At 46.9% G+C, this 26,438-nt stretch overlaps 1 protein-coding gene across 2 annotated transcripts in view; it reads right to left on the minus strand.

The window, feature by feature from the left end:
* The window catches only part of PAXBP1 (PAX3 and PAX7 binding protein 1), a 267,714-nt gene that overhangs the window by 18,033 nt on the left and 223,243 nt on the right, over nt 1–26,438 (minus strand). For both annotated transcript variants that reach the window (XM_085623123.1, XM_085623122.1), the window contains exons 16-17: nt 10,150–10,296; nt 7,774–7,928 (exon numbers count right to left, since the gene is read on the minus strand). In XM_085623123.1, coding sequence (XP_085479249.1) covers nt 7,774–7,928; nt 10,150–10,296 — 302 coding nt within the window. The remainder of the gene's footprint in view (nt 1–7,773; nt 7,929–10,149; nt 10,297–26,438) is intronic.

Below are 26,438 nucleotides of genomic sequence, written 5' to 3' on the forward strand. Positions count from 1 at the left end.
GACCGGCTTAAATGCACCGTCGACGCCTAAACTGCCCGCCTACTCCCCCAATATGGCGGCCAAAAATGACCCGGCAATTTCCCAAGCCAAGATGGCGCCCGCAATCCACCCACACTTCCCCCAGTGACTGGACCCGCAAAACAGCGGTGCTGATTCAAATTTTAAAGTGCAGGTAAGCGGATCAAGAGGATCTAAATACACATAAAAACAGGGTAAAGAAACAATACACAAAGCAAATATAAAAACGGGAGTTTTTTTTTAAATTATCGAAATAGCGCTGGAGTCAGAGGCAGGTAGTAGCTCTGTCACCTTGTCCCGTTATGTTCTCGTTACTTTTGTAATCCAGTACTGGGTGCCTAGACTCAGTACTGGGACCTTTATCCAAAACAGGTAAGTAATTACGTTTTCAGATCTTATACGATTTTTAAAGAATATTTAAAGATTGCAGAAATTGACACTTAGAAGAAATTTCACAGAAAAACAGTCAATGATTTCCTATGGGAGAAAATTGGGTTACTGGCAAGTACAGTTGTAAGTATTTTTCAGAGTCAGTGCTGGGCACCAAGATCCAGCACTGGGAGCTCACCTAAGAGCAGGTGAGTATTTTCGTTTTCGTTACTCGGCTGATTTTTGGTGAATATTTTAAGATTTGAAAAGTCCACACTTCGAAGAAATTTCAGGAAAAAGCCTGTCAATGTTACCCTATGAAGAAAATAGAGTTATCGGTTTAAAGGTAAGTACCCGACTGGCAGAGTTGAGGTTCTGGGCATAGACTCAGGGGTCCCCCAGGGTCGGGTAGGTACAGTTGGTTCACCCTCAGCGACTCTAGGGCGGCCGGGTGCAGAGAGAGTTAGGCCCAAGGTTATCCTATGAGGGATAGGGGGGGCCTTGGTTGGTGGCTGCTGACTAGCAAGCCACGCGCCTGTGGGAGCTGGGCTCCTGGTCACTTACTCCGGGCAAGTGGGGAAGTAGGTAAGTGTAGAGGTTGCACTGCCAGGGCCACTCGGGCGGCTGGGTGCAGGGTGCTTTTGAGCCTTCGGGCACTCAATTGGTTTCAATGGGAAATCTCCGGTTTAGAAAAAGACTGCAAGCTCGGGGACGAGGATTCTTCAGGTGCCACCACCACTTCGAGAGGTAAGTTGGGTAGTTGGAGGAAAGGTAGGTACCCCGGGATTGGGCACAGGGGGCCGCGGGGCGCCGCGTGCAGGGGTGCCTTTTAGTGTCGGGAAATCTTACCCTCTGTTGATCGCGGTAGGGGGGGGCACCTTGTTCTGAGGCTGCAGGCTTCTTCAGGAGTGTCGAGGGAGGTCCTTGGGTGCCGGACTCGGGGACACAGTCGCCGTGGGGTCGTCCTCGTGGTCTTTGTTCACTCTGGCACTGGCCAGGCTTGGCTGGTGCAGAGTGTGCTGGGTTCGCGGTTCCGGGCTGCCGCCAGGGATTAGAAGTAGGTTTTGAGTAGAGCCTCTACTCATGGGATTCCCAGGGGCTTAGAGCCAAAAGGTAGCCAGGTCCTCCGGGGTTTGTGAGGTTGCTGGCCACAAGAGATGCCGGGTCGGAGCAGGATCGAGGGTCGACAGGCCGGTAGGGCTGGTGCCAAAGCAGTTGGTGTCTTCCTCTTCTTAGCAGCTGCAGGACAGGTCTTCTTTCTTCTTGCTCTTCTTTGTATTTTGGAATCTGCGGAAGGAAGGTTCAGGGTGCCCCTAAATACTAGATTTAGGGGCGTTACAGGTAGGTGAAGGGCAGGGGCCAATGGGTCCCTGTCCTGGGGTGGGTACACCCCCTATCCTGCCTCTCTCCTGTGGGAGGGGGGCAGGACCCTAGCCTGATTGGGCAGGGCTTCCCTTCTTCAAGATGGCGAGAGCCCGGAGATGTGCTTCACCTCGCCTCCACCACCTGAGGGGTGGGGTTGGCAGGCTGGCACATCCCCTGTCCTTATTTCGGGTTTCCGGCCAAGCTTCCCGCCAGAGTGGGGGGTTGCAGTGGCCTGGGGAAGCTCACAGAGGCGGCATGCCTTTGAAGCTTCCCCCTGCCCATCCTGGGGGAGGAGATTTAGCACCTCGCCCAGGATGTGCATTGTTGCAGACCCAGGAGAGCAGGGGCTCTCCTACCCAGGGGTCCAGCAACATGTCTGCTGTGTGGCAGCCTAGGCAGCCTCAGAACAGACTTAGATTGTAGGTTTAGGTTTCAGGGGGCCTCTCTAAGATGCCCTCTGTGGTGCTTGGTACATTAAATCACACACTTGCATCAGTGTGGATTTAATGTGCTGAGCAGTTTGATACCAAACTTCTCAGTCTTCAGTGCTGCCATTATGGTGCTGTGGAGTTCGTGTTTGACAAGCTGCCAGCACCATGTACTCTTAGATGGCAGCACTGCACTTACAGGACCCAGGAATGGACCTGGGTACTGTAGAGGCACAGGGCTCCTGCCTCTGTGATAACACAACACTGGCATAGGGCACCCAGCTAGAGGGGTGGCTGATGTATTCCAGGGCAGTGTAGGTTGTGGGCATGGCACACAGGGATGTGTGCCATGTCGACTCTGTTTTGTCTTGTATTGTATCCAGACACTCAGCCTGCAAGAGCAGTGTGTGTGTGTTAGGGTACAGGGCTTCTAAGGGTGGCCACAATGAGTGCTGCAGCCCTTAGAGGCCTTCCCTGGTCACAAGGCCCTGGGTACCTAGGGTACCATTTACCAGGGGCTGACATGTGGCCAGGGTTTGCCAATTTGGGTTTTGGCTGTTAGGCAGTTTTTAGGGAAGGAACACAGGCCCTGGGCAACTGATTGGCAGGAGCCCAGGGCACAACAAGGAAAAGTGCATCAGCTATTAGGCAAAAAAAGGGGGGGTTACTGCAACAGAAACCCACTTTCTTACAATCTCATGGAAAGTTGCGTTCCTCATTGCGATCACATCACTGAGGAGAGTTGGAGAGCTACATGCATTAACGTTAGCAGAACCTTTCTTTCAGCTTTATTAATATAGGATAGTTCTCCGTACCAACCCAAATTTGCTTTTCGAAAATTACCTACAATACTCAATTCCAAAGGTGGAAAATAGAATTGAAAACGGTGATTACACATTTGGGTATTGTGGCTTCACGGATGGTATAAGTGTAAGTTCCACTGTACCGCCTTCAGTCCACTTCAAAAATAAAATTTATATTTCTCAACAAGTTTTCTCAGACCCAATCAGCAGATTGCAGAAGTGTAATATGTGAATCTAGAATAGTTTTGAACTGGTAGGTGTAATACTTTTTATGAATTGGAGTCGATGCTGCTCTGCAAGCAAGGACTGCGAGAAAGTGCTATCTTTCTTGCATGGTATGCCCCCACTTTTTGCTGAACTGCTGAATGTAAGTTGACTGAGTGTCCCTGGACTCCTGCCAATCAGGTGCCCAGGGCCTATGTTCCTTCCCTAAAAACCTACAACCCAAATTGGCAAACCCTGGCCACATCTCAGCCCCTGGTAAATGGTACCCTAGGTACCCAGGGCCTTGTGACCAGGGAAGGCCTCTAAGGGCTTCAGCACTCATTGTGCCAGCCTTAGAGGCCCTGTACCCTAACACACACACACTGCCCTTGCAGGCTGAGTGTCTAGGTACAAGACAAAACAAAGTCGACATGGCACACATCCCTGTGTGCCATGCCCACCACCTACACTGCCCTGGCATTCATCAGCCACCCCTCTAGCTGGGTGCCCTATGCCAGTGGTGTGGACACAGGACATGAGCCCTGTGCCCCTACAGTACCCAGGTCCATTCCTGGGCACTGTAAGTGCAGTGCTGCCATTTAAGAGTACATGGTGCTGAGAGCTCGTCAAACATGAACTCCACAGCACCATAATGGCAACACTGAAGACTGAAAAGTTTGGTATCAAACTTCTCAGCACATTAAACCCACACTGATGCCAGTGTGGGATTTAAATGTGCCAAGTACCACAGAGGGCATTTTCGAGATGCCCCCTGAAACCTAACCTACAATCCACGTCTGAGAGGCTGCCACACAGCAGACATGTTGCTGGACCCCTGGGTAGGAGAGCCCCTGCTCTCCTGGGCCTGCAACAATGCACATCCTGGGTGAGGTGCTAGATCTCCTCCCCCAGGATGCGCAGGGGGAAGCTTCAAAGGCATGCTGCCTCTGAGCTTCCCCAGGCCACTGGCAGCCCCCACTCTGGCGGGAAGCCTGGCCGGAAACCCCAAATAAGGACAGGGGATGTGCCAGCCTGCCAACCCCACCCCTCAGGTGGGGGAGGCGAGGTGAAGCACATCTCCGGGCTCTCGCCATCTTGAAGATGGGAAGCCTTGCCCAATCAGGACTAGGCTACTGCCCCCCTCCCACAGGAGAGAGGCAGGATAGGGGGTGTACCCACCCCAGGACAGGGACCCATTGGTCCCTGCCCTTCACCTCCCTGTAACGCCCCTAAATCTAGTATTTAGGGGCACCCTGAACCTTCCTTCCCCAGATTCCGAAATACAAGGAAGAGCAAGAAGAAAGAAGACCTGCCCTGCCGCTGCTAAGAAGAGGAAGACACCAACTGCTTTGGCCCCAGCCCTACCGGCCTGTCGACCCTCGAACCTGCTCCAACCCGGCATCTCTTGTGGCCAGCAATCTCACAAACCCCGGAGACTACCTTTTGGCTCCAAGCACCTGGGACTCCCATGAGTAGAGGCTCTACTCAAAATCAGCTTCTAATCCCTGGCATCAGCCCGGAACCGTGAACCCTTCACACTCTGCACCCACCAAGCCTGGCCTGTGCCGGAGTTTACAAAGACCACGAGGACGACCCCACGGCGACTGTGACCCTGAGTCCGGCACACAAGGACTTCCCTCGACGCTTCTGACGACGCCTGCAGCCTCAGAACCAGGTACCCCCCAACCGTGATCAACAGAGTAAGATTTCCCGACACCAAAAGGCACCCCTGCACCCGGCGACCCCCTGTGCCAAACTCCGGGGTACCTACCTATCCTCCAACTATCCAACTTACCTCTCGAAGTGGTGGTGGCACCTGAAGAATCTTCGTCCCCGAGCTTGTAGTCTTTTTCTAAACCGGAGCTTTCCCATTGAAATCAATTGAGCGCCCAAAGGCTCAAAATCACCCTGCACCCAGCCGCCCGAGTGGCCCTGGCAGTGTAACCTCTACACCTATCTACTTCCCCATTTGCCATGAGCAAGTGACCAGGAGCCCAGCTCCCACAGCCGCGTGGCCGGCTAGTCAGCAGCCACCAACCAAGGCCCCCCTGCCTCCCATAGGATAACATTGGGCCTAACTCTCTCTGCACCCGGCTGCCCTTGTGCCGCTGAGGGTGAAGCAACTGTACCTACCTGACCCTGGGAGACCCCCAAGTCTATGCCCAGAACCTTAACTTTGCCAGTCGCGTACTTACCTTAAAGCTGATAACTCAATTTTCTCCATAGGGTAACATTGACTGGTTTTTCCTGAAAATTCTTCTAAGTGTGGACTTTTCAAAACTTAAAATATTCACCAAAAATCAGCCGAGTAACGAAAACGAAAATACTCACCTGCTATTAGGTGACCTCCCAGTGCTGGAGCTTGGTGCCCAGCACTGACCCTGAAAAATATTCACAACCGTACTTACCAGTAACCCAATTATCTTCTATAGGAAACCATTGACTGTTTTTCTGTGAAAATTCTTCGAAGTGTCGATTTCTGCAAACTTTAAATATTCTTTAAAAATCGTATAAATTGCGAAAACATAATTACTTACCTGTTTTGGATAAAGCTCCCAGAACTGAGTCTAGGCACCCAGTACTGGATTACAAAAGTAACGAGAACATACTATACCTGCAACTTGAATTTTCTTCCATAGGGAATCATGGACTGTTTTCTATTAAATATTTTCTAAGTGTCAACTTTTAAAATAGCAAAATATTGTCTAAAAATCATAACAGTAACTAAGTCGACTTTTATCACTTGTTTCTAAGTACTGACCCAGGACTGAATCTAGGATCCAGTCCTGGAATTCCAAAAGTAATCCTAAAAGTAATCTATTGCAAATAACTTGAAACTTCCATTGAACTCAATGCATTATAGTGTTTAAAATTGTGTTGCCTATTGCAACCACTTGTAACTTTCTACAAAAGCCAATTGCATATTGCAAAAGTATTTATATAAAGCATCTCATTCTGAGAAAGTATATTTGAATACCTATTGTTGGTTCTAAAATAAAACAAGCATACATTTTTTATATATAAACCATAGGCCTAGAGTTCAGTTATTGAGTGTGTGCGACCATTTGCTGACTGAGTGTGTGCAACAAATGCTTTACACTTTCCTCCGATACTGCCTTACTGCTCGACCAAGCTACCACTTTAGAGAGTAAGGTTATATCTAACTTTAGCCTCTGCCAAACCTCTGGGAACTGTGGACTCTGTACACCCTGTACCTATTTGGGAACAGTATATACAGAGCAACTTTCTCACAAGGACCGAAAGGCTGTTTCCCAAAAATAATAGCACATGGGAGATTCAGCTGCTTTTGGCTCAAAACACAAGCTTGAATATGGAAAACGGTGGTACAGACAACAACGTTTAAAGATAACGAGGATTATTAAGGATAAAGTTAAGAGAAAACAGTAAAAGGGTAAAAAGATGCTGACACGGAAAGTGAGCTTTGCACAACCATAGAAGTGACATAAATAGGCTCCATGGCACATTGACAGGTAGAAAGGAAGAAAAGAACAGGCGACAGTGGACAGACATATGGGGACCTGGCAAAGTCTAGTGTATATAGCAATGCCTGGGAGCAGAGTTTTGAGACATAGAGATGGCAAGGTGCTGGTTATTTGGGAAAATGAGCACCAGAATGAGAAAACACTCAAATTAGCCAACACATCCAGTCTTAATATATTTTATGAGTTAACTATTAAATAAAAAATATATACATTGGGTGTGGTTTAAAATAAGATGTTGGCAAAGAAGGAAAATGTTCAAAATAACAAATACAACAAAAGGCAAACATTCTTCTGTTGTAAGTATGTAGAGGAATGACCACTGGCATTAAGCAGCAGGGGAGTACCAAATTAGGAGTCAAGAAAAGACAAATTATGCAGCACATTTTTGACAGTATGACTTCATTATTTAGAGATTTTTACTGATGGTGATACTGTCTGGGCAAAGATTTCACATTGTGATTACCAGTTAACCAAATACAGAAAAAAGCAACTGCAAGATTAACAGTTAACCTTTGTGAAGGCCCTTCCACTGTGTGCGAACACACGTAGCCTTGTTTTTAATAACTTTTGATCCATTTGAGCTACAAATATTTTGTTTTGTTAAATTTTGCGGATTATGCAGCAGATGATAGAACATGTGGCAAATCCATAATCATACGAAAAAAGACACAGCTGCAGAATCACATTATTCCAGTAGCCCTGTGTATAGGTCCCTCCAGTGGCAAAGCATGATGTCAAGTAGTCTTGAGAATGCTCAATGGTTTGACGATAGGCTTTTAAAAGCATAATAAAATACAACATTAAACACGGAGACCCTCTTCGTGACAAAGCAGTGGTTCAACAGATTCTGAAAAAGCTTTGCAAATTCACAATAAACTTTAAAATGTGCTGTCAGTAACACTTCCAGAAAATTGGGTTTGATGATAGACTGCAAAGTACTTCTGTTGAGAAAATCTGGGCAACTGACAGCATAGTAGTGATCAAGCTGGCTATCTTTATATATATTTTGTAAATCTGAGAACCGTTTATTAATATACAAGTTTTATAAAGAACATTCAGAGTAGGATTTTAAAAATGTCTTACCTTGCACTTCTTTTCTCTATATCTGAACAGCCAATGCAACCTCTGTAAACTACTCCAGCCAAATGAACTAAGTACCGGCAGAAATTTTCTAATTGAGGAATAGTCTTCTCTCCTTTCAGATGAGTAAACCATTGTTTTGGAAAACAATCTACCACCTGAAAACATGATAGAATGTTTATGTTAAAGCTAATAGGTTCTTTGGAAATACCCAGCTGTAAATTAGGTGAGAAAATGTTTAGTTGAAAATTTATTTTATTCTTATAGTGGGGGGGGGGGGGGGGGGGGGGGGGTGTTGGGGGGGGGGGTGAAATCCAGCAAAATGCAGACAACCCAACAAGTTCCTTTCAAGAGATCTTCAATGTATAGTCAACATTAATCAACTACTACAAGACGTGATCAAATATACTATTGTTGTATTAAATGAATTATTAGACACTAACCAGTGAAACAGCATTACTAATAATTTCTACAGTGCCATTAACGCTATTTAAGTCAAAAGTGATACAATATTACTTCTACATAGGATGCTCTTATCTGTAATTTTTCATCCCACTGCTCTATATATGATATAACTTGTAATTCTAGCCCTGTATTGTAGACCTCTTCACTGAATTAATAAACAGGATATTTACTCTTGGAAAATGCATCCATATCTTGAAGACGACGTAATAGCCAACATTTTTCTAAATGCAGGCCCAACCACCATAGACTGAAAAGGCCAGTTCTTTAGAATTGTTCTCGGGAAATAACCATATTCAGACAATATACAAGGCAACATTATAACATCCAGAGAAAGTGGTATGAAATATAGCATTTGACATTAAAAACCCCTTTATTACAGAGATAAACATGAAGGAAAATGGCCTGTCAAGTTAAAAGTGCCCAAAGTTGAAAAACATGCTGCTCCTTAAAGGGTCAGCAGGTTCCAACTCCCGCTATTCACTGTATAGGCAGACTCCTACCTTCATTTCTTTTTGACTGACATATGCAGAAATCCAAAATAACAGAATAATCATTTGCCGCTAAAATAACTGACATTTACTTCCGCTTTCTAGGACATTCACTGACCATCGAACACTGATGTGAATAGCAAGCGTCACCCAAAACCTGCAGTTATCAATCCATGGCACAATAGACAATTTTGTATGCATCAATGGCAAACAGAACTTCATCTGAAGAGATTTTACAGAGCAGCTTGGCCAAATAAAGTGTTAACTCTTGATTCCTGATCTAAACAGTACTGTTTAGCGCAAGTGTGGGTAGACTTCCACATAGCAATCTTACACATCTGTTACTGGGACATTCCTTAACCAAGCTACTGCAGACTCCTTTTTTGTGTAGAATAAGCTATTGTTTTAAGGGGTTTGTTGGCTAAATGATAACAAAAGGAAATACATAAGACTATCCCCATCCGGCAGAAGACTGGTTGGAGGAAGCCATGCCAATACAGGGAGGTCCATAACTGACAAAAAGTTGGTCAACTGGACATAAGAGTTTGATCTTGTCCAGGTAAAATCTTCTAACTCTTCTGAGATAAAGAGAATGGAGGGATTTCGCTGCCAGATAGGAGAGATTATTAAAGAAAGGCCGATGAAGTAGCCACTAAGAAAGCTACTTCCCAAGTAGGTGTTCAAATGAGCCCAATATATATGGACTCTTACAGAGAAGCCTTCAATATAGAAAGGGCCTTATTTAGCTCCCTCAGGGGAGAAGGCTGCTGTCTCGGATAATCTTTTTTTAGACCCTCCAAAAAAGACATCACAGAAAATGTGCACGTCCTTTTCTGTATGCTGTGACTTCAGTCAAACATGGTATAAACCTATTTTAAAGTTAGCTACACACACAATCACACACAGTACTACATATGTGCAAGGTATAAATAGCGACATAATAGCCTTGACTTTATTAGAATGTGGTTAAAATAAACATTGATAATATGAGCATTCCCTTGGCCAAGGAAAACTGCTGAGGGGGGCAGGCAGGCTGGAACAGATGCAGTATGTAACTATGTCAGTAATAGGACTCCCTTTACATAACATACAGATCCATATCTGAGGTATTGTAGCCTCCGAGGGAGAGCTGTTCTAAGCATGTTCACTTTATTGACTGCAGTAAAGAATCAAACAATGAGGTGGATAGGCTACAAACATTACTTAATTAAATGAATGTTTAATACTCTTGACTATAAAATATTGATTCCTAGTCTGATTATGGGGAATAACAAGACTTGTGAACCTTAGAAGGTTCTAATACTGTAGTTTAACTCATTTGAAGATTTGACGAGTTAAAGAGGGAAGTGGATCAGAACTTTATTACTGTCCCTAAATATTTTTGCAAAAATAACTGATTTTTCCAATTCCATTATGTTTCACTTACACTCTGGGCTTTTTTGATGCTTTCTTCTCCATTCTCCAAGTTTTGAAAAGCCAACAGGATGTATCTATTCAACAAACCGTCCACTGCCATCTCCTGTAAAGCTCTGCTTGAAAGAATTCCATACCACTGGAGAAAATTTCGTAGTAACTGAAGAAAATAAACGTGATCTTTTAAAAACAGGATTTAGAGAGGATACAACTGTATGCTATTTGTTCTACATGTGGTTTGAGCCTCACATAAGCACACAATGAAAATGTTTATATCATTATATATTCAACTAAAGGTAACATTTGCCAAAAACACAGACTAAACATTTTCAAAGTCTCTTTTTCTTTGAATGTTACAAGTGACTGCTGCCATGGACCCACAGACTAGCACTTCACATAAAAAAAGAACAAGTTACTTACTTTAGGTAACGCTCTTTCTGGAAGATACTTTATCGAAACGCAGAATCCTCACCTTCTTAATATTTGTCAGGCATCAAATTGGGTCGGGATTTTTTATTTTTTTAGCAGAACAACATTGATACCGTCCTGCTGCAGAAACTAATTTTGGAGCCCATATAGGTGCCACTCCTGCGCACGGATGTCAGTTACTTTTAAGGCTGTACTCACCCAGAGAGACAGAGCTCCAATAGTAAATTGGCTTTGACCAGTGTGCCAATTCCTAGACTTGGGATCTTATTAATGTTTTAAGTCCAATTCATAGAACAGGGAGGATTGGTGAGGAATCTGCGGTTAGACAGTCTCTCTCAGAAACAGCGTTACCAAGGGAAGGAAATTGTTCTTCTGGCAGACTTACAAATGCAGATTCCTCACCTCTAGAACAGATAGTAAAGCAGTACCTATTTGGAGGGGAATCTGTGGATGGACTAAAAACAAAAACTCATGTAGGACCGGGCAGGCAAAATGTACATCTCAGCGGGACTGGGTGTCCAGACATTAGTGCTTTGTGAATGTATTGAGTGACACTCATAGTTTAAAATCTTTCAGCGTTTTATACAACACAAACTTGACCCAAAGGTATCAGAGCGCTTTAAATGAGCACCATATGCGTGACAGACGAACACATTCACTTTTGTTGGGCACGGGGAGATTAAGTGATTTGCCCAGAATCACAGGATGTTGAGCGTCCTATGCAGAGTCTTGAACCCGGTTCCCCAGCTACGAGGTTGACCGCTCTAACCGCAAGGTCACATCCTCTCCCCTTGCTTTGCCTTTTATTGCTTCAACAAACTCAAAAATAGCTCATCATCCAGCTGGTGTTCTCTGGTCCGACTGATGTCAAGGTTAGCGCCCTTTTGGGGTGGAGGCGAAGGAGTCTCTCCTTCGCCTCCTTAGAGGGGTATGACACAGCATACAATGGTCAAGTCCAGAGAACCAGTTTGTCTGGAAAGGTGGTGGTGTACGGTGGATTGATGCAGAGCACCTGCAGTTCACTCACTGGCTGCGCTGATGTAATGGCAACTGTGAAGCAGATGAGAGAGAGAGAGAGCGAGAGCAAGCACATCAAATTTGTGATGGGCAAATTAAGGCCCCAATGTGGCATGGCAAAAAAAGAGGGTAGGAAGGAAAATGCTACTTACAAGTATGCATCTGTTCTTGGCATGTAGTGCTGCAGAATCACATACTTGTGCATAGATCGCCATCTGATGTCGGGCTCGGATGTTTGCACTTTGTTGTTGTCTTGGAAGAAGTATGTAGTCACGAGATAGGGGACTCCTCCTTTGGACAATAGTGCGCATGGGCATCGACTCCATCCTTAGATTGTTTTTCACCATGAAGGGAAATGATGGAGTTTGTAAGAAACAGAAAAGATGTCCATGTGTAATATATCTAAGTAAGATAACCCTGGAACAGATAGAGGTACCTGGGAGGCGGGTGGGCGTATGTGATTCTGCAGCTCTACATGCCAAGAACAGATGCATACTGGTAAGTAGCATTTTCCATTCGAGGCATATGAGCTGCAGAATACAAACCTGTGCATAGACTGTATAGCAGTGCTTTCTCTTAGCGGTGGTCACCTCTATCTGTTGCAGACGTTTGAAAAAGTGTTTTAAGAACAGCCTGTCCCACAGAAGCTTGTTGTTTTGCTTGCACATCCACAGAATAGTGTTTAGTGAAGGGGTGTGTTCTACACCATGTTGCTGCTTTACAAATGTCATCTAAGAGAATGTTCCCTAAGAATGCCATGGAAGCCCCTATTTTGCGTGTTGAGTGCGCTCTAGGGGGAATTGTTAATGTGCGTTTTGCCTTCTGGTAGCTAATTTGAATGCTTTTGACTATTCACCTGGAAATTCCAGCTTTGGAGATGGGGTATCCTTTATGAGGTGGAGAGAAAGCTACAAACAGTTGGTTTGTGTTTCTAAAAGGTTTAGTTCTGTCAATGTAATACATTGACATCAAGTGTGTGAAGGCCTCTCTCTGCTACAGAATCTGGTTTTAAGAAAAAAAACTGGTAATTCCACAGATTGATTAAGATGGAAAGCAGAGATTACTCTGTGAAGGAATTTCAGGTTAGTTCTAAAAACCACCTTGTTTTGATGTATTTGTAAGAATGGTTCTTGTATGGTTAAAGCCTGGTTCTCATTTACTCTCCTGAGAGAGGCGATTGCGACAGGGAAAGCTACTTTCCATGTAAGGAACTGTAGTTCGCATTTGTGCAGAGGTTCAAATGGAGGACCCATTAGCCTAGTAAGGATAATGTTTAAATTTCACACTGGAGAGGGTGGGATTCTGGGAGGAATTATCCTTTTAATGCCTTCCATAAACGCTTTGATAGCAGGTACCCTAAACAATGGCTAAAGTTGTCTGTTGTGTAGGTAAGCCGCAAGGGCAGCAAGATGTAGTCTTATGGATGTGTATGCCAGATTACATCTTCGTAGATGCAGTAAATAGCAAATAATATTTTGAATTGAGGCATCTACTGGGTCAATTTTGTTGTTATTGAAGTAAATGACAAATCTTTTCCATTTGGCTGCATAGCAAGCTCTAGTAGTAGGGCGTCTAGCTTCCTTAATAATGTTCATACAGTCCGGTGGGAGGTTGAGGTAACCGAACTCTAGGACTTCAGGAGCCAGATTGCTGGGTTTAGTTGAGCTGGATCTGGATGCCTGATCTCTCTCCATGGTTCTGTATAAGAAGCTTTGGGGAGAGTTGTAGTTTTTGTTGTGGAACTACTGAAAGTTCCAGGAGTGTTGTGAACCATGGCTGCCGGGCCCATGTTGGAGCCACCAGGATCATCTTGAGAGACTGTTTGAGCTTGCGCACTACTAATGGAATGAGCGGGAGTGGCGGAAAAGCGTACGCAAATCTGCCTGACCAGATCATCCATATTGCATTGCTCTTGGACAATGGGTGTGGATACCTGGTGGCAAAGGTTGGGCATTTTGCGTTTGCGTGTGTGGCGAACAGATCTATGTCTGGGTGGCCCCACATGTGAAAAAATGGATGAAGAACTTGAGGATGAAGTTCCCATTCGTGGATGTGCTTTGTCTGACGACTGAGCAGACCCGCAATCTGATTGTGTACCCCTGGAAGATGTTCTGCTAGAAGGTATAACTTTTGTGGGATGGCCCATCTCCATATGCTTTGCGCTAGTTGAGAAAGCTGCAGAGAAGGTGTTCCTCCTTGTTTTTGTATATAACACATTGCTGTCATATTGTCAGTGCGGACAAGGACAGTTTTGTTGATGAGATGCGTCTGGAATGATTTTAATGCTAGAAAGATTGCCAGTAATTTCAGGTGACTGATGTGGAGCACTTTTTGTTGAGGGGTCCACCTGCCCAGAATTGAATGGTTGAAGAGATGGGCTCCCCAGCCGGTGAGCGATGCGTCCGCTGTTTGCACTATCAGTGGAACTGGTTCTTGGAACAGCCGCCCTTTGGAAAGATTTTGTGTGTTTCACCACTGCAGAGAGCGATGTGTGCGGCTGTCCACCAACACCAGATCTAAAAGTTGACCTTGAGCCTGGTTTCACGGACGTGCTAAACGTTCTTGTAAAGGGCACATCTGGAGTCTTGCGTGAGGTACTATGAGAATGCAAGAGACCATCATTCCTATTAGTTGCACTCAAGCTGGTAGTGAGTGTTGGGGCTGAAATGTTATGAGGGTTTGCATACTGGCTATTCTGACTGGATTGGGGTATACAAGCGCTTTGGAAGTGTCTTTTGTGGCCCCTAGATACCGATGTATGTGGGATGGTTGAATATTTGACTTGGTGAGGTTTATTGTGAAACCCAAGTTGTGGAGCAGGTGAATTGTTTGGTGAGTGTGGTGAACACACTGGCTGTATGACTTGGCTTTTATGAGCCAGTCATCCAGGTATGGAAACACATGAATTTGTTGTCATCGCAAGTGGGCGGCTACTACTGCTAGACATTTTGTGAAGACTCTGGGTGCTTTGGTCACTCCGAATGGGAGGACCTTGAATTGATAGTGCTGACCGTCCAGTACAAACCTTAGATATTTCCTGTGCGCAGGGTGTATAGGAATATGGAAATAGGCGTCCTTGAGATCTAGAGTGGCAAGGAAATCGTGTTGGAGTGGTGGGAGGACTTGTTGAAGAGTGACAATGTGAAAATGGTCTCCTTGTATGTAGATATTCAAAGGTCTGAGGTCCAGTATTGGTCTGAGAGTTCCGTCTTTTTAGGGGATGAGAAAATAGAGGGAGTAAACCCCTGTTCCTTGATGCAGAAGGGGAACTCGTTCTGTTGCATGCTTTTGAAGAAGTGAGAGAACTTCCTGCTTGAGGAGCGTTAGATGTTCCATGGACATTTGACGTTGTTTGGGGGGTATGGTTGGGGGAGTTGCGGTAAGTTCCAGGCAGTAACCAAACTGGATCATTTGTCTTACCCACCTGTCTGTAGTGATGGAGCTCCAGACAGGTAGGAACTGTGAAGAGTATTCATACGACCAGAGTGGAATGGTCTGGAGGGAAGTCATTGTTTGGTAGTAGGGGAGATTCGGTTGTTTTTACCTCGGCCTCTACCCTGGTTATTATTTCCTCTGTACCCACTGTGAGAAAGTGCCATCTTTCTTGCATGATATGCCCCCACTTTTTGCTGAATTGCTGATGTACTTTGACTGAGTGTGCCCTGGGCTCCTGCCAATCAGGTACCCAGGGCCTGTGTTCCTTCCCTAAAACTGCATTGAAGCCTAAACCCAATTGGCATCTCTGGCCACATGTCAGCCCCTGGTAAATGGTACCCTAGGTGCCCAGGGCCCTGTGACCAGAGAAGGCCCCTAAGGGCTGCAGCACTTATTGTGCCACCCTTAGAGGCCCTGTACCCTGACTGACACACACACACACACACACACACACACACACACACACACACACACACACACACACACACACACAGACACACTCTGCCCTTGCAGGCTGTGTGTCTTGGTGCAGAACAAAACAGAGTCAACACATCCCTGTGTGCCGTGCCCACAAACACACTGCCCTGGCATACCCCAGTCACCTCTCTAGCTGGGTGCACTATGCCAGTGGTGTGGGTATAGGTGCATGAGCCCTGTACCCCTACAGTACCCAGGTCCATTCCTGGGCACTGTAAGTGCAGTGCTGCCATTAAGAATATATGGTGCTGGGAAATCGTTATCACAAACTCCACAGCACCATGATGGCTACACTGAAGACTGAGAAGTTTGGTATCAAACTTCTCAGCACATTAAACCCACACTGATGCCAGTGTGTGGGTTTAATGTAAAATGCATGACAGAGGGCAACTTAGAGTTGCCCCCTGAAACTAACCCACAACCCGTGTCCTGACCGAGGCTGCCACCCAGCAGACAGGTTGCTGACCTCCTGGGTAGAGAGCCATCCGCTCTCACGGGCCTACAACAATGCACATCCTGGGGCAAGGTGGAAGCTTCACAGGCATGCCGCCTTTGTGAGCTCCCCCAGGCCACTTGCTGTACTCAGCAACTGGTCCCCACCAGTTCTGTCCCCCACTTTGGCGGGAAGTCTGGCGGGAAAACCCAAGTGAGGAAAGGGGGTGTGCCAGCCTCTGCCAACCCCACCCCTCAGGTGGGGGAGGCGAGGTGAAGCACAACTCCGGGCCCTCGCCATCTTGAAGATGGGGAGCCCTACCCAATCAGGACTAGGCTCCTGCCCCCCTCCCACTGTTACTCACCCCAGGGAAGGGTCCCATTGGTCCCTGCCCTTTACCTACCTGTAACGCCCTACATTTAGTATTTAGGGGCACCCTGAACCTTCCTTCCTCAGATCCAGATCCCGAAACAAGAAGAAAGAAGACCTGCTGTGCAGCTGCTAACAAGAGGACAACACCAACTGACTTGGCCCCAGCCCTACAGGCCTGTTGACCCTCGAACCTGCTCCTGCTAAATGCCGGCGTCTCCAGTGGTCAGCAACCTCGAAAACCCCGGAGGAACAGACCGCCTTGCTCATCTAAAGACTGGGACTCCCACGAGCAGTGGTTCTGCTCAAACAGCAACAACCCCTGGTGCCAGCCAGGAAGCGCGAATCCAGCACACTCTGCACCCGCCGAGCCCGGTCTGTGCCTGAATTAACAAAGACCACGAGGACGTCCCCCTGGCGACTGTGACCACAAATCCAGCACCCAAGGACCCTCCTTGATGCTCCCGACGACGCCTGCAGCCTCACAACCCAAGGACCCCCCCAACCACGACCAGCAGAGGGTAAAATTTCTGAACGCCAAAAGACACCCCTGCACCCAGCGCCCTGCAGCCCCCTGTGCCCAACTCATGGGTGCCTACCTAACCTATAGCTCCCCAACTTACATCTCGAAGTGGTGGTCGCTCCTGAAGAATCTCCGTCCCCGAGCTTGCAGCCTTTGTTTGTCTTGTAGCATCTCCATTGAAATACACTGAGCGCCCGACGGCTCGAAAGCACCCTGCACCCAGCCGCCCGAGTGCCCCTGGAAGTGCAACATCTGTCCTATTCTACTTCCCCACTTGCCCTGTGTAAGTGACCAGGAGACCAGCTCACACAGCCGCGTGGCCTGCCTGCTAGCAGCCACCAACCAAAGGCCCTCTACCCGCCATAAGCTAACATTGGGCCTACTCTCTCTGCACCCGGCTACCCCTGTGCCACTGAGGGTGTAACAACTGTACCTACCTGACCCTGGGAGACCCCTGAGTCCAACCCCAGAACCTTAACTCTGCCAGTCGAGTACTTACCTGAAAGGTGATAACTTGCATTTTCTCCATAGGGTAACATTGACTGGTTTTCACTTGGAATTTCTTCTGTGTCGAGTTTTGAAACTTTAAAATATTCACTAAAAATCACCCGATCAGAGAAAACGAAATTACTCACCTGTTACCAGGGGAGATCCCAGTGCTGGATCTTGGTGCCCAGCACGGACCCTGAAAAGTAATTACAACTGCGATTTTCCGATAATAAAACTTTCCTCCATAGGATAACATTGCCTGGTTTTTGCCAGAAATTCTTCGGTGTCGATTTTTGAAACATACAAATATTCCTTAAAAAACACCTGTGTAACAAAAACAATTTCTTTCAACTGTTTACAGAAGATGCACCAGGATTGAATCCAGGATCCAGCCCTGAGTAAGAAAAACCTATGCAAAGTAATTGATATTGCCTTTAGTTAAAAATCCCCATTGAGCTCAATGTTATAATTGTGTTTAACTTGTGTTGTCTATTACAACAACTAACTATTGCATTTAAAAGTCTATTGCTATTTGAAAGTATTCAACTATATCATCTCATTCTGAGAAAGGAATATGCTACTTGCCAGTATGCATCTGTTCTTGGCATGTAGAGCTGCAGATCTATACACTGTGCATAGATTGCCATCTGGTGTTGGGCCCGGATGTTTGCAGTTTGTTTTTCTTCTTGGACAGTCTATGGAAGTCACGAGTTCGGTGACTCCTCCTTCGGTCCGTACTGCGCATGGGCTTCGGCTCCATCCTCAGATTGTTTTTCGCCAGCAGGGAAAAGATGGAGCATAGTGATAATAGTAAAGAAACCCATGTGTGTTGTATCTAAATAAGAACGGATACAGGCAGCGGGGAGGCGGGTGGGCGTGTATAGATCTGCAGCTCTACATGCCAAGAACAGATGCATACTGGCAAGTAGCATATTCCGTTCGAGGCATATGAGCTGCAGATTATACACTGTGCATAGATTATGTAGCAGTACCCAACCCTAGCGGCGACCACCGGTATCCGTTGCAGTGGTTTGAAACAGTGTCTTTAGTACAGCCTGGCCCACACTAGCTTGTTGTTTGGAGTGCACGTCTACACAGTAATGTTTTGTGAAGGTGTGCAGTGTTGACCATGTGGCTGCTTTGCAGATGTCATCTAAGGGTATGTTCCCTAGAAAAGGCATAGAAGCCCCTATCTTTCTTGTAGAGTGGGCTTTAGGTGGAACAGATAATTTTCTTTTTGCTTTGTGATAGCAAATTTGTATGCACTTTACAATCCACCTAGCTATCCCTGATTTTGAGATGGGGTTGCCTTTATGCGGTGGAGAGAAGGAGACAAACAACTGTTTAGTCTTTCTGAAAGGTTGCGTTCTTTGTATGTAGTACAGTAAAGCCCTTTTAACATCAAGTGTATGTAGAGCCCTTTCCGCAACAGATTGAGGTTGCGAGAAAAAAAACGGTAATTCCACCGATTAAGATGGAAGGGGGAAATGACCTTGGGCAGAAATTTTGGATTTGTGCGAAGTATCACCTTGCTGTGATGTATCTGTAAAAAGGGTTCTTGTATAGTGAACGCTTGTATCTCACTAACCCTTCTAAGGGAAGTGATAGCTACGAGGAAAGCTGTTTTCCAAGTAAGGAACTGTAGCTCACATTTATGCATTGGTTCGAAAGGCGGACCCATTAGCCTCGTAAGAACTACGTTTAGATTCCACACAGGTGAGGGTGGTGCCCTGGGCGGAATTACTCTTTTAAGGCCTTCCATGAAGACTGTAATAGCAGGCACTCTGAAGAGTGATAAAAGCTGTCTGTTTTGCAGGTAAGCAGCAATTGCTGCTAGGTGTAGACGGATGGATGAGTACGCCAGGTTACACCTTTGAAGATGGAGCAGATAGCATATGATGTGCTGTATGGATACATCTAAAGGGTTGATTGTATTGTTACGGCAGTAAACAACAAATCTCTTCCACTTTGCGGCATAGCATGCTCGAGTGGTAGGACGTCTGGCTTCCTTGATAATGTTCATGCAATCAGGGGGAAGGTTAAGGTATCCAAATTCTAAGATTTTAGGAGCCAGATCGTAAGGTTGAGCTGAGCTGGGTCCGGGTGCCTGATTTCTCCATGGTTCTGGGTTAGGAGGCATAGGGACAGGTGCAGTTTTTGATGTGGTACCACCGAGAGCTGTAGTAGTGTGGTATACCACAGCTGCCTGGCCCATGTTGGAGCTACCAGAATGAGTGTGAGGGAGTGCTGTTGTAGCTTCCTTACCACTAATGGAATTAGCGGGAGAGGTGGAAAGGCGTATGCAAATTTGCCTGACCAGTTCATCCATATCGCATTGCCTTTGGACAATGGGTGTGGGTATCTGGCGGCGAAGCTTGGGCATTTTTTGTTTTCGTGGGTGGCGAAGAGGTCTATCTGAGGATGTCCCCACTTGTGAAAGAATGGGTGAAGAACTTGTGGATGCAGTTCCCATTCGTGCATTTGCTGCGTTTGTCTGCTGAGCAGATCTGCCATGGTGTTTTGTATACCTGGGACGTGTTGTGCCAGGAGAAAGATTTTTTGTGGGATTGCCCATCTCCATATGCTCTGTGCTAAGCGAGAGAGCTGGGGAGAGTGTGTCCCCCCCCCCTGTTTTTGAATATAATACATTGCAGTCATATTGTCTGTGCGAATGAGGACTGCCTTGGCTGAGATTTGTTTCTGAAACGATTTCAGGGCTAGAAAGATCGCCAATAACTCCAGATGGTTGATGTGGAGTAATCTCTGTTGTGGCGTCCATACACCTTGCACTGTGAGGTGTAATAGGTGCGCACCCAGCCGGAGAGCGATGCGTCTGTTAGAATCACCTGAGGAACCGGGTCCAGGAACGGTCGCCCTTTGGAAAGGTTTGTGGTGTTCCACCACTGCAGAGAGCGATGGGTGCGACCGTCCACCAACACCAGATCCGTCAGCTGTCCCTGGGCCTGGTTCCACTGGCGTGCTAGGCACTCTTGGAGTGGACGCATATGAAGTCTTGCATGAGGCACTATGAAGATGCAAGATGCCATCATCCCTATTAGTTTCATGAACACTCTTGCTGGGAGAGAGTGCTGAAGAAGGAATCTTTGACGCAGGGCTTGTATGCTTGCGATTCTGGCTGAGTTGGGATAGGCTATGGCTTTTGAGGTGTCTATAGTGGCACCGAGGTATTGCTTTGTGTGAGACGGTATCAAGTGGGACTTTTGGTGGTTCACCGTGAAGCCTAGCTGGTGGAGTAGTTGGATGGTAGTGTTTGTATGCTGCACACACTGGTGGTAGGACGCGGCTTTTATGAGCCAGTCGTCCAGGTAGTGGGAAGACGTGAATGTTTTGTCTTCTGAGGTGTGCCGCCACTACTGCCATGCATTTGGTAAACACCCGTGGTGCGGTTGTGACCCCGAAGGGGAGAACCTTGAACTGATAATGTTGGCCGTCCACCACAAATCTGAGGTACTTTCTGTGAGCAGGGTGTATTGGAATATGAAAGTATGCGTCTTTCAAGTCCAGTGTAGTGAGAAAGTCGCCCTGACAGAGGAGTGGGAGAACTTGTTGGAGAGTTACCATGTGAAAATGGTCTGAATGGATATATGCATTTAGAGGCCAGAGGACTAGAATGGGCCTTAGGGTCTCGTCTTTCTTCGGTATCAGAAAGTACAGAGAGTAGAACCCTAAATTTTGCTGATTGACGGGGACCTGCTCTATAGCTTGTTTTTGCAGGAGTGAGAGTACCTCTTGTTTCAGAAGTGTGGTATGTTCTTGTGACATCGCACGGTGTCTGGGTGGAATATTTGGGGGGGTAGAAGTTAGTTTGAGACAGTACCCTGACCGAATAATTTGGGTCACCCATTTGTCTGTTGTTATGGTCTCCCAGGTTTGAAGGAAGTCTTGTAGTCTGCCCCCGACCGGAGTGGAATGGTCTGGGGGGAGCGGGGGAAAAGTCATTGTGTGGGCGGTGTGGCAGAACGGGCGGTGTTGGTTTTGCCCCTGCCTTTATTAAGGTTTCCTCGATATCCACCTCTTTGATAGCCCTTTGTGAAGGTATTCTGAGGAGGGGACTTATAGGACGTGGAGGCGTTATCGGAAGAGTAACCTCTGCCAGAGCCTCGAAAGGAGGAACGGCGAAAGGAGCGTCTAGGGGTGTGTAATTGTAGTGCTCCCATAGACTTCGCCGTATCTGTATCCTTCTTCATTTTTTCCAGGGCTTCGTCTACCTTTGGGCCAAATAAGTGTTGTTGGTCAAAGGGGTGGTTTAATATAGATGCTTGGACCTCTGGTTTAAAGCCTAAGATCCTGAGCCAGGCGTGGCGGCGAAGCAGAACACTGGTATTTATAGCCCTGGAAGCTGTGTCTGCTACGTCAAGTGCACATTTAATCGAGGTGTTGGTAATAATCTTTCCCTCTTGTATCAGTTCATTAGCCTTATTTTTATATTTCTCTGGGAGATGTTGCATAAGAGCCTCCAGCTCATCATAGTGCGCTCGGTCGTACCGCGCCAGCAGCGTTTGCGTGTTGGCGATGCGCCACATATTGGCAGCTTGCGCGGCAGTGCGTTTGCCTGACGAGTCTAAGAGCTTGGATTCCTTATCGGGTGGCGGAGCTTCACCAGATGACTGAGAATTGGAGCGCTTCCTAGCTGTGGATACCACTAATGAGTCTAGGGGCGCAGGCCCTTTAATATAGGCAGGATCTGTGGGGGCTGCCTTGTATTTCTTTTCTATTCTGGGGTTTAAGACCCTAGCTCTGACGGGGTCTTTGAAAACCTCTGTCGCATGTTTGGTCACCCCTTTAAGCATGGGTAATATAGCGGTGGATTTATCTGCTATGTCAAATGTGTCAAGTAGGAAGTCTTCCTCAACTGGATCACTGTGTAACTCCACCCCATGATAATGTGCCGCCCGTTGTAAGAGGTGGTGGAACCCTAGGGAGTCCTCCGGTGGAGATGGCCTGGATGGATAAAGATCATCCTGAGGCACATCTGGGACGTCTGGATTGTGATAATCCTTCCATGGGTCAGGTGTTCCCGGAGGAGTGGGGTCCTGCGGGGCATCTGTTGGATCATAAAAAGGATCCCCTTGGTCATCCGGGTCTGGAGACGGGGTTGGAGAGCGATGAGGCAAGGGTGGAGAAGGTGGGGGCAGAAATGGAGGGAGTGGAGGAGGTGGAGGTGGTGGGGAGGGTACTCTGAATGGGGATGTGGCAGAGTCCTTCCGTTTTGGTGGTGGAGGAGGAGTTGGCTTATCTAAATGTCTTTTCTTGGAAGACAAAGTTAAATGTCCAGTCTTTGGATCCTTTGTTAAAGTCTTTTGAAGAGGATCTGGCGTGAAAAGCTCCTCCGGCACCGATTCCTCTATCGGTGCCGATGTTTTCGGAACCGACGGCTTAGTTGGTTTATCCGCGCCATGCTTTCTCGGGGCCTCCGATTCTTTGTTCGGCGCCGAGGCAGGTTTCGACACGGAAGCGTCGGTGCCGAGGGATTTATGTTTGGTCGGCACCGAGAGGCCAGGTTTCAACACCGATGGCTTCGGAACGGAGCTTGTTTTCTTCGGTGCCGAAGGGTGTTTTTCGGCGCCGCTAGGAGGCTGGCTCGAGCCTCAGCTGCCAGGAGACTTGTGATGCTTTTTCACCGGGCCCGAAGGTGGGGTGATGGAAGCGGTATGCTTGGTTTTCCCTAGGCCCGGAGGCGAAGGGGTAACCGGAGTCTCTTTCGGTATGGGCGCGGGAGTGGGAGGGGGTAGAGTACTCACGACCCTCTGCGCCGGTGTCATCTCCACGTCGGAGTCGTCGGCCTCGGAAGCGCTGACGACATTGTCCTCCTGTTCGGTGTGCTGCTGTCCCGAAGCTCCGATGTCTTCTCCGAAGATGTCAGGTGGAGCCGAGGTCGATGAGTGCGCCATGGTGCGTCGAGCTCGTCAATTACGAATAGTCTTTTTCGATCGAAAAGACTTGCAGGCGGGGCAGTCTCGGGCCTAGTGTTCGGGAGAGAGGCAGAGGTTGCACACCTGATGGAGATCGGTGTGGGGAAATTTAGACCCACATTTTGGGCACTTCTTAAAGGGAGTCCTTTCCATCGGCCGAGACCGGAGTCGAGGTAGGCCCGAAGGCCGCTGCCTGGAATCGAAGAAGTGCCGAAGAGAGACATGAAGAAGCCGATTTCATCTGAAGAATCTCGATGGACGAGGATTTTTCGTCGAAGGTCGAACTGGAAAGGTTCGAAGCCGGAGCACGAAGTATTACATCCGAGCCCGATGGCGGAAAAAACACAATCTGAGGATGGAGCCGAAGCCCATGCGCAGTACGGACCGAAGGAGGAGTCACCGAACTCGTGACTTCCAAAGACTGTCCAAGAAGAAAAACAAACTGCAAACATCCGGGCCCAACACCAGATGGCGATCTATGCACAGTGTATAATCTGCAGCTCATATGCCTCGAACGTATTTTTATACCTACTTGTGGTTCCAAAATAAAACAATAAAATATTTTTACATACAAAACCATTGGCCTAGAGTTCAGTTCTTGAGTGTGTGAGACCATTTGCTGACTGAGTGTGTACAACAAATGCTTTACACTGTCCTCTGATACTGCCTTACCTTACTGCTCGACCAAGCTACCACTTTAGAGAGTAAGGTTATATCGAACTTTAACCTCTGCCAAACCTCTGGAGACTGTGGACTCTGTGCACTGTACCGTACTTTGGTGCAGTATATACAGAGCCATTTTCTTACACCCACCTCTAAAATATCCCTTCTTGGGGGATGTTTTTGTGGGACTCTTGTAGGAGGAAGTAGCGTCTGTGCTAATGTTTTTGGATGCGCCCCTATAAAAGGAGCGACGAAAGGAACCTTGTGGTGTTTGGGATTGTAATGCTCCCATTGATTTTGCAGTGTCTGTGTCTTTTTTCATTTTATCCAAAGCTCTATCGACAGCTGGGCCAAAGAGGTGTTCTTGATCGGACGGCTGATTTAAGATGGTTGTTTGCACTTTTAAAACCAGAAATGCGCATCCATGCATGTCTGCGCAGTAAGACACTAGTGTTGACAGTTTTAGATGCAGTGTCTGCTGCATCGAAGGCACATTTGATGGATACATTTGTAATTAACTTGCCGTCTTGGACCAGATTGTTGGCTTTTTATTGGTCAGGTAAATATTAAATAAGATCTTCAAGCTCATTGTAGTGAGCCCTGTCATATCTGGCAAGAAGTGCTTGTGCATTAGCTATTCTCCAGTGATTGGCTGCTTGGGAGGCAACTTGTTTGCCTGATGCATCTAGCAGGTTAGATTCTTTGTCTGGAGGTGGAGCATCACCAGAGGTTTGGGAATTAGCACGTTTTCTTGCATTTGAGACTACCAAAGAATCTAAAGGGAGTTGTCCTTTAACGTAAATTTGATCGTTAGGCGCAGGTTTATATTATTTATCAATCTGAGGATTGAGAATCCTGGTCCTGACAGGGTCTTTAAATATGTCTGGTGCATGTTTAATGACACATTTAAGCATGGGTAATGTCTGTATTGATTTTTGTGACTGAGCAAATGTATCAAGTAGGAAATCCTCTTCCATAGGGTCTGAATGCAGTTGAACCTCATGATATTGCGCAGCCCTATTAATGAGCTGACTAAAACCTATATTGTCATCTGGAGGGGATGACCTAGATGGGTATACATCTGGATAAGGAAAGTCTGGAGGATCTGTGGGAGTGTTGTAATCATCCCATGTATCCTGTGGTGGAATAGTGTTATCATCGGGGTCATCTAAAGGATACTTATTGTGTCCATCTGTGTCCCCTAGATCAGCATGTGGTGGTAAGGGTGAGTATGGAAGTATTGGAGAGAGTGTAGGAGAGTGTATAGGAGAGTTTGTAGTAGACAAAGGTCTGGTAGGAAGAACAGGAAAAGAGTTAAGGGTGAAGTTGCAAAGTCTCTTTTCTTCACAGGTACCTTAGGAGTGTGAGGTATTTTATTTCCTCTTCTTTGCTGGAACATTGACAATATGGCCTGTTTTAGGGTCAACATGTAATGTCTTTTGTTTCTGATTGATAGGATCTGGCCGAAACAGTTCTTCCTGGTTTTTGTCTGTTTACAGTGCCGATTTTTTCGGTTCCGATCGTGTTTTTGATTTGGACTCTGGAGCCGTAGAAGGGGTTTTGTGCTCCTTCGGCTTCGATGTCTGTGTTGAGACCGAAATCATCTTCAGATCCAAAGGTTTTTGGTGTTGTTTCGGTTCCGCGGCCTTATGGTCTTTCGGTGCCGAAGAATTCGATACAGAGGCCTTTTTGGGTGTCACGGAACTAGGGTGTGTCCCTGATTTCAGTACAGACGATGTTTTATGGGTACCAAGATGCGGCTTGCTCGGTCCCGAGCTGCAGGAAGGCTTTTCTTTTGTATTCAGAGCCGGGCCCGGAGGTGGGGCTTCTGAAATTTTCTTTCGGTCTCGACCTAGGCCTTCAGGCGAAGTTTTGACCGGAGCCTTTTGTTTTTTGGGTGAGGCAGGGGCATGGACGCTTGTACTCACTGGTTGACCTGGAGTGATGTGGTCATCGGATTCGGTGTTGTCAGCTTCAGAGACGATCTCGAGCTTTTCTGAATCCTCTGCCTCTGGAACATCGGGTTCTCCGTCAAAAATGTCGTCCGGCACCGGTGCAGCCTGTTGAGCCATAACGTGGCGTCGATCACGGATAGTCTTTTTGGAGCGAAAAGAAGCCCATGCCTGGCAATCCTTTTCCTCGTTTTCTGGTGAGAGGCAGAGGTTGCAGACCTTGTTGTGGTCACTGTGTGGAAGTTTAGCTCCACACTGGGGCATTTTTTAAATGGAGTCCTTTCCATTAGCCGTAGGGCCGAATGAAGCCGATAGGCCCTGCGGCGACAACCGGAATTGAGGATTTTAAGGTTAGCGAGTCGAAGGGCAATCGAACGAAACAATACTGTTGAGTGTTGATGGGTTGCGCGTCGAAAAGGGTTGGAAACACGGTGCCGAACCGGAGAGCAACAGGTCACACCCGAACCCGATGGTGGAAAACAATCTAAGGATGGAGTCGAAGCCCATGCGCACTATCGTCCAAAGGAGGAGTCACCTATCTCGGGACTACAAAGACTTCTTCCAAGACAAAAACAAAGTGCA

Source organism: Triturus cristatus, chromosome 8 (genome assembly GCF_964204655.1).
Source record: "Triturus cristatus chromosome 8, aTriCri1.1, whole genome shotgun sequence".
Taxonomy (NCBI): domain Eukaryota; kingdom Metazoa; phylum Chordata; class Amphibia; order Caudata; family Salamandridae; genus Triturus; species Triturus cristatus.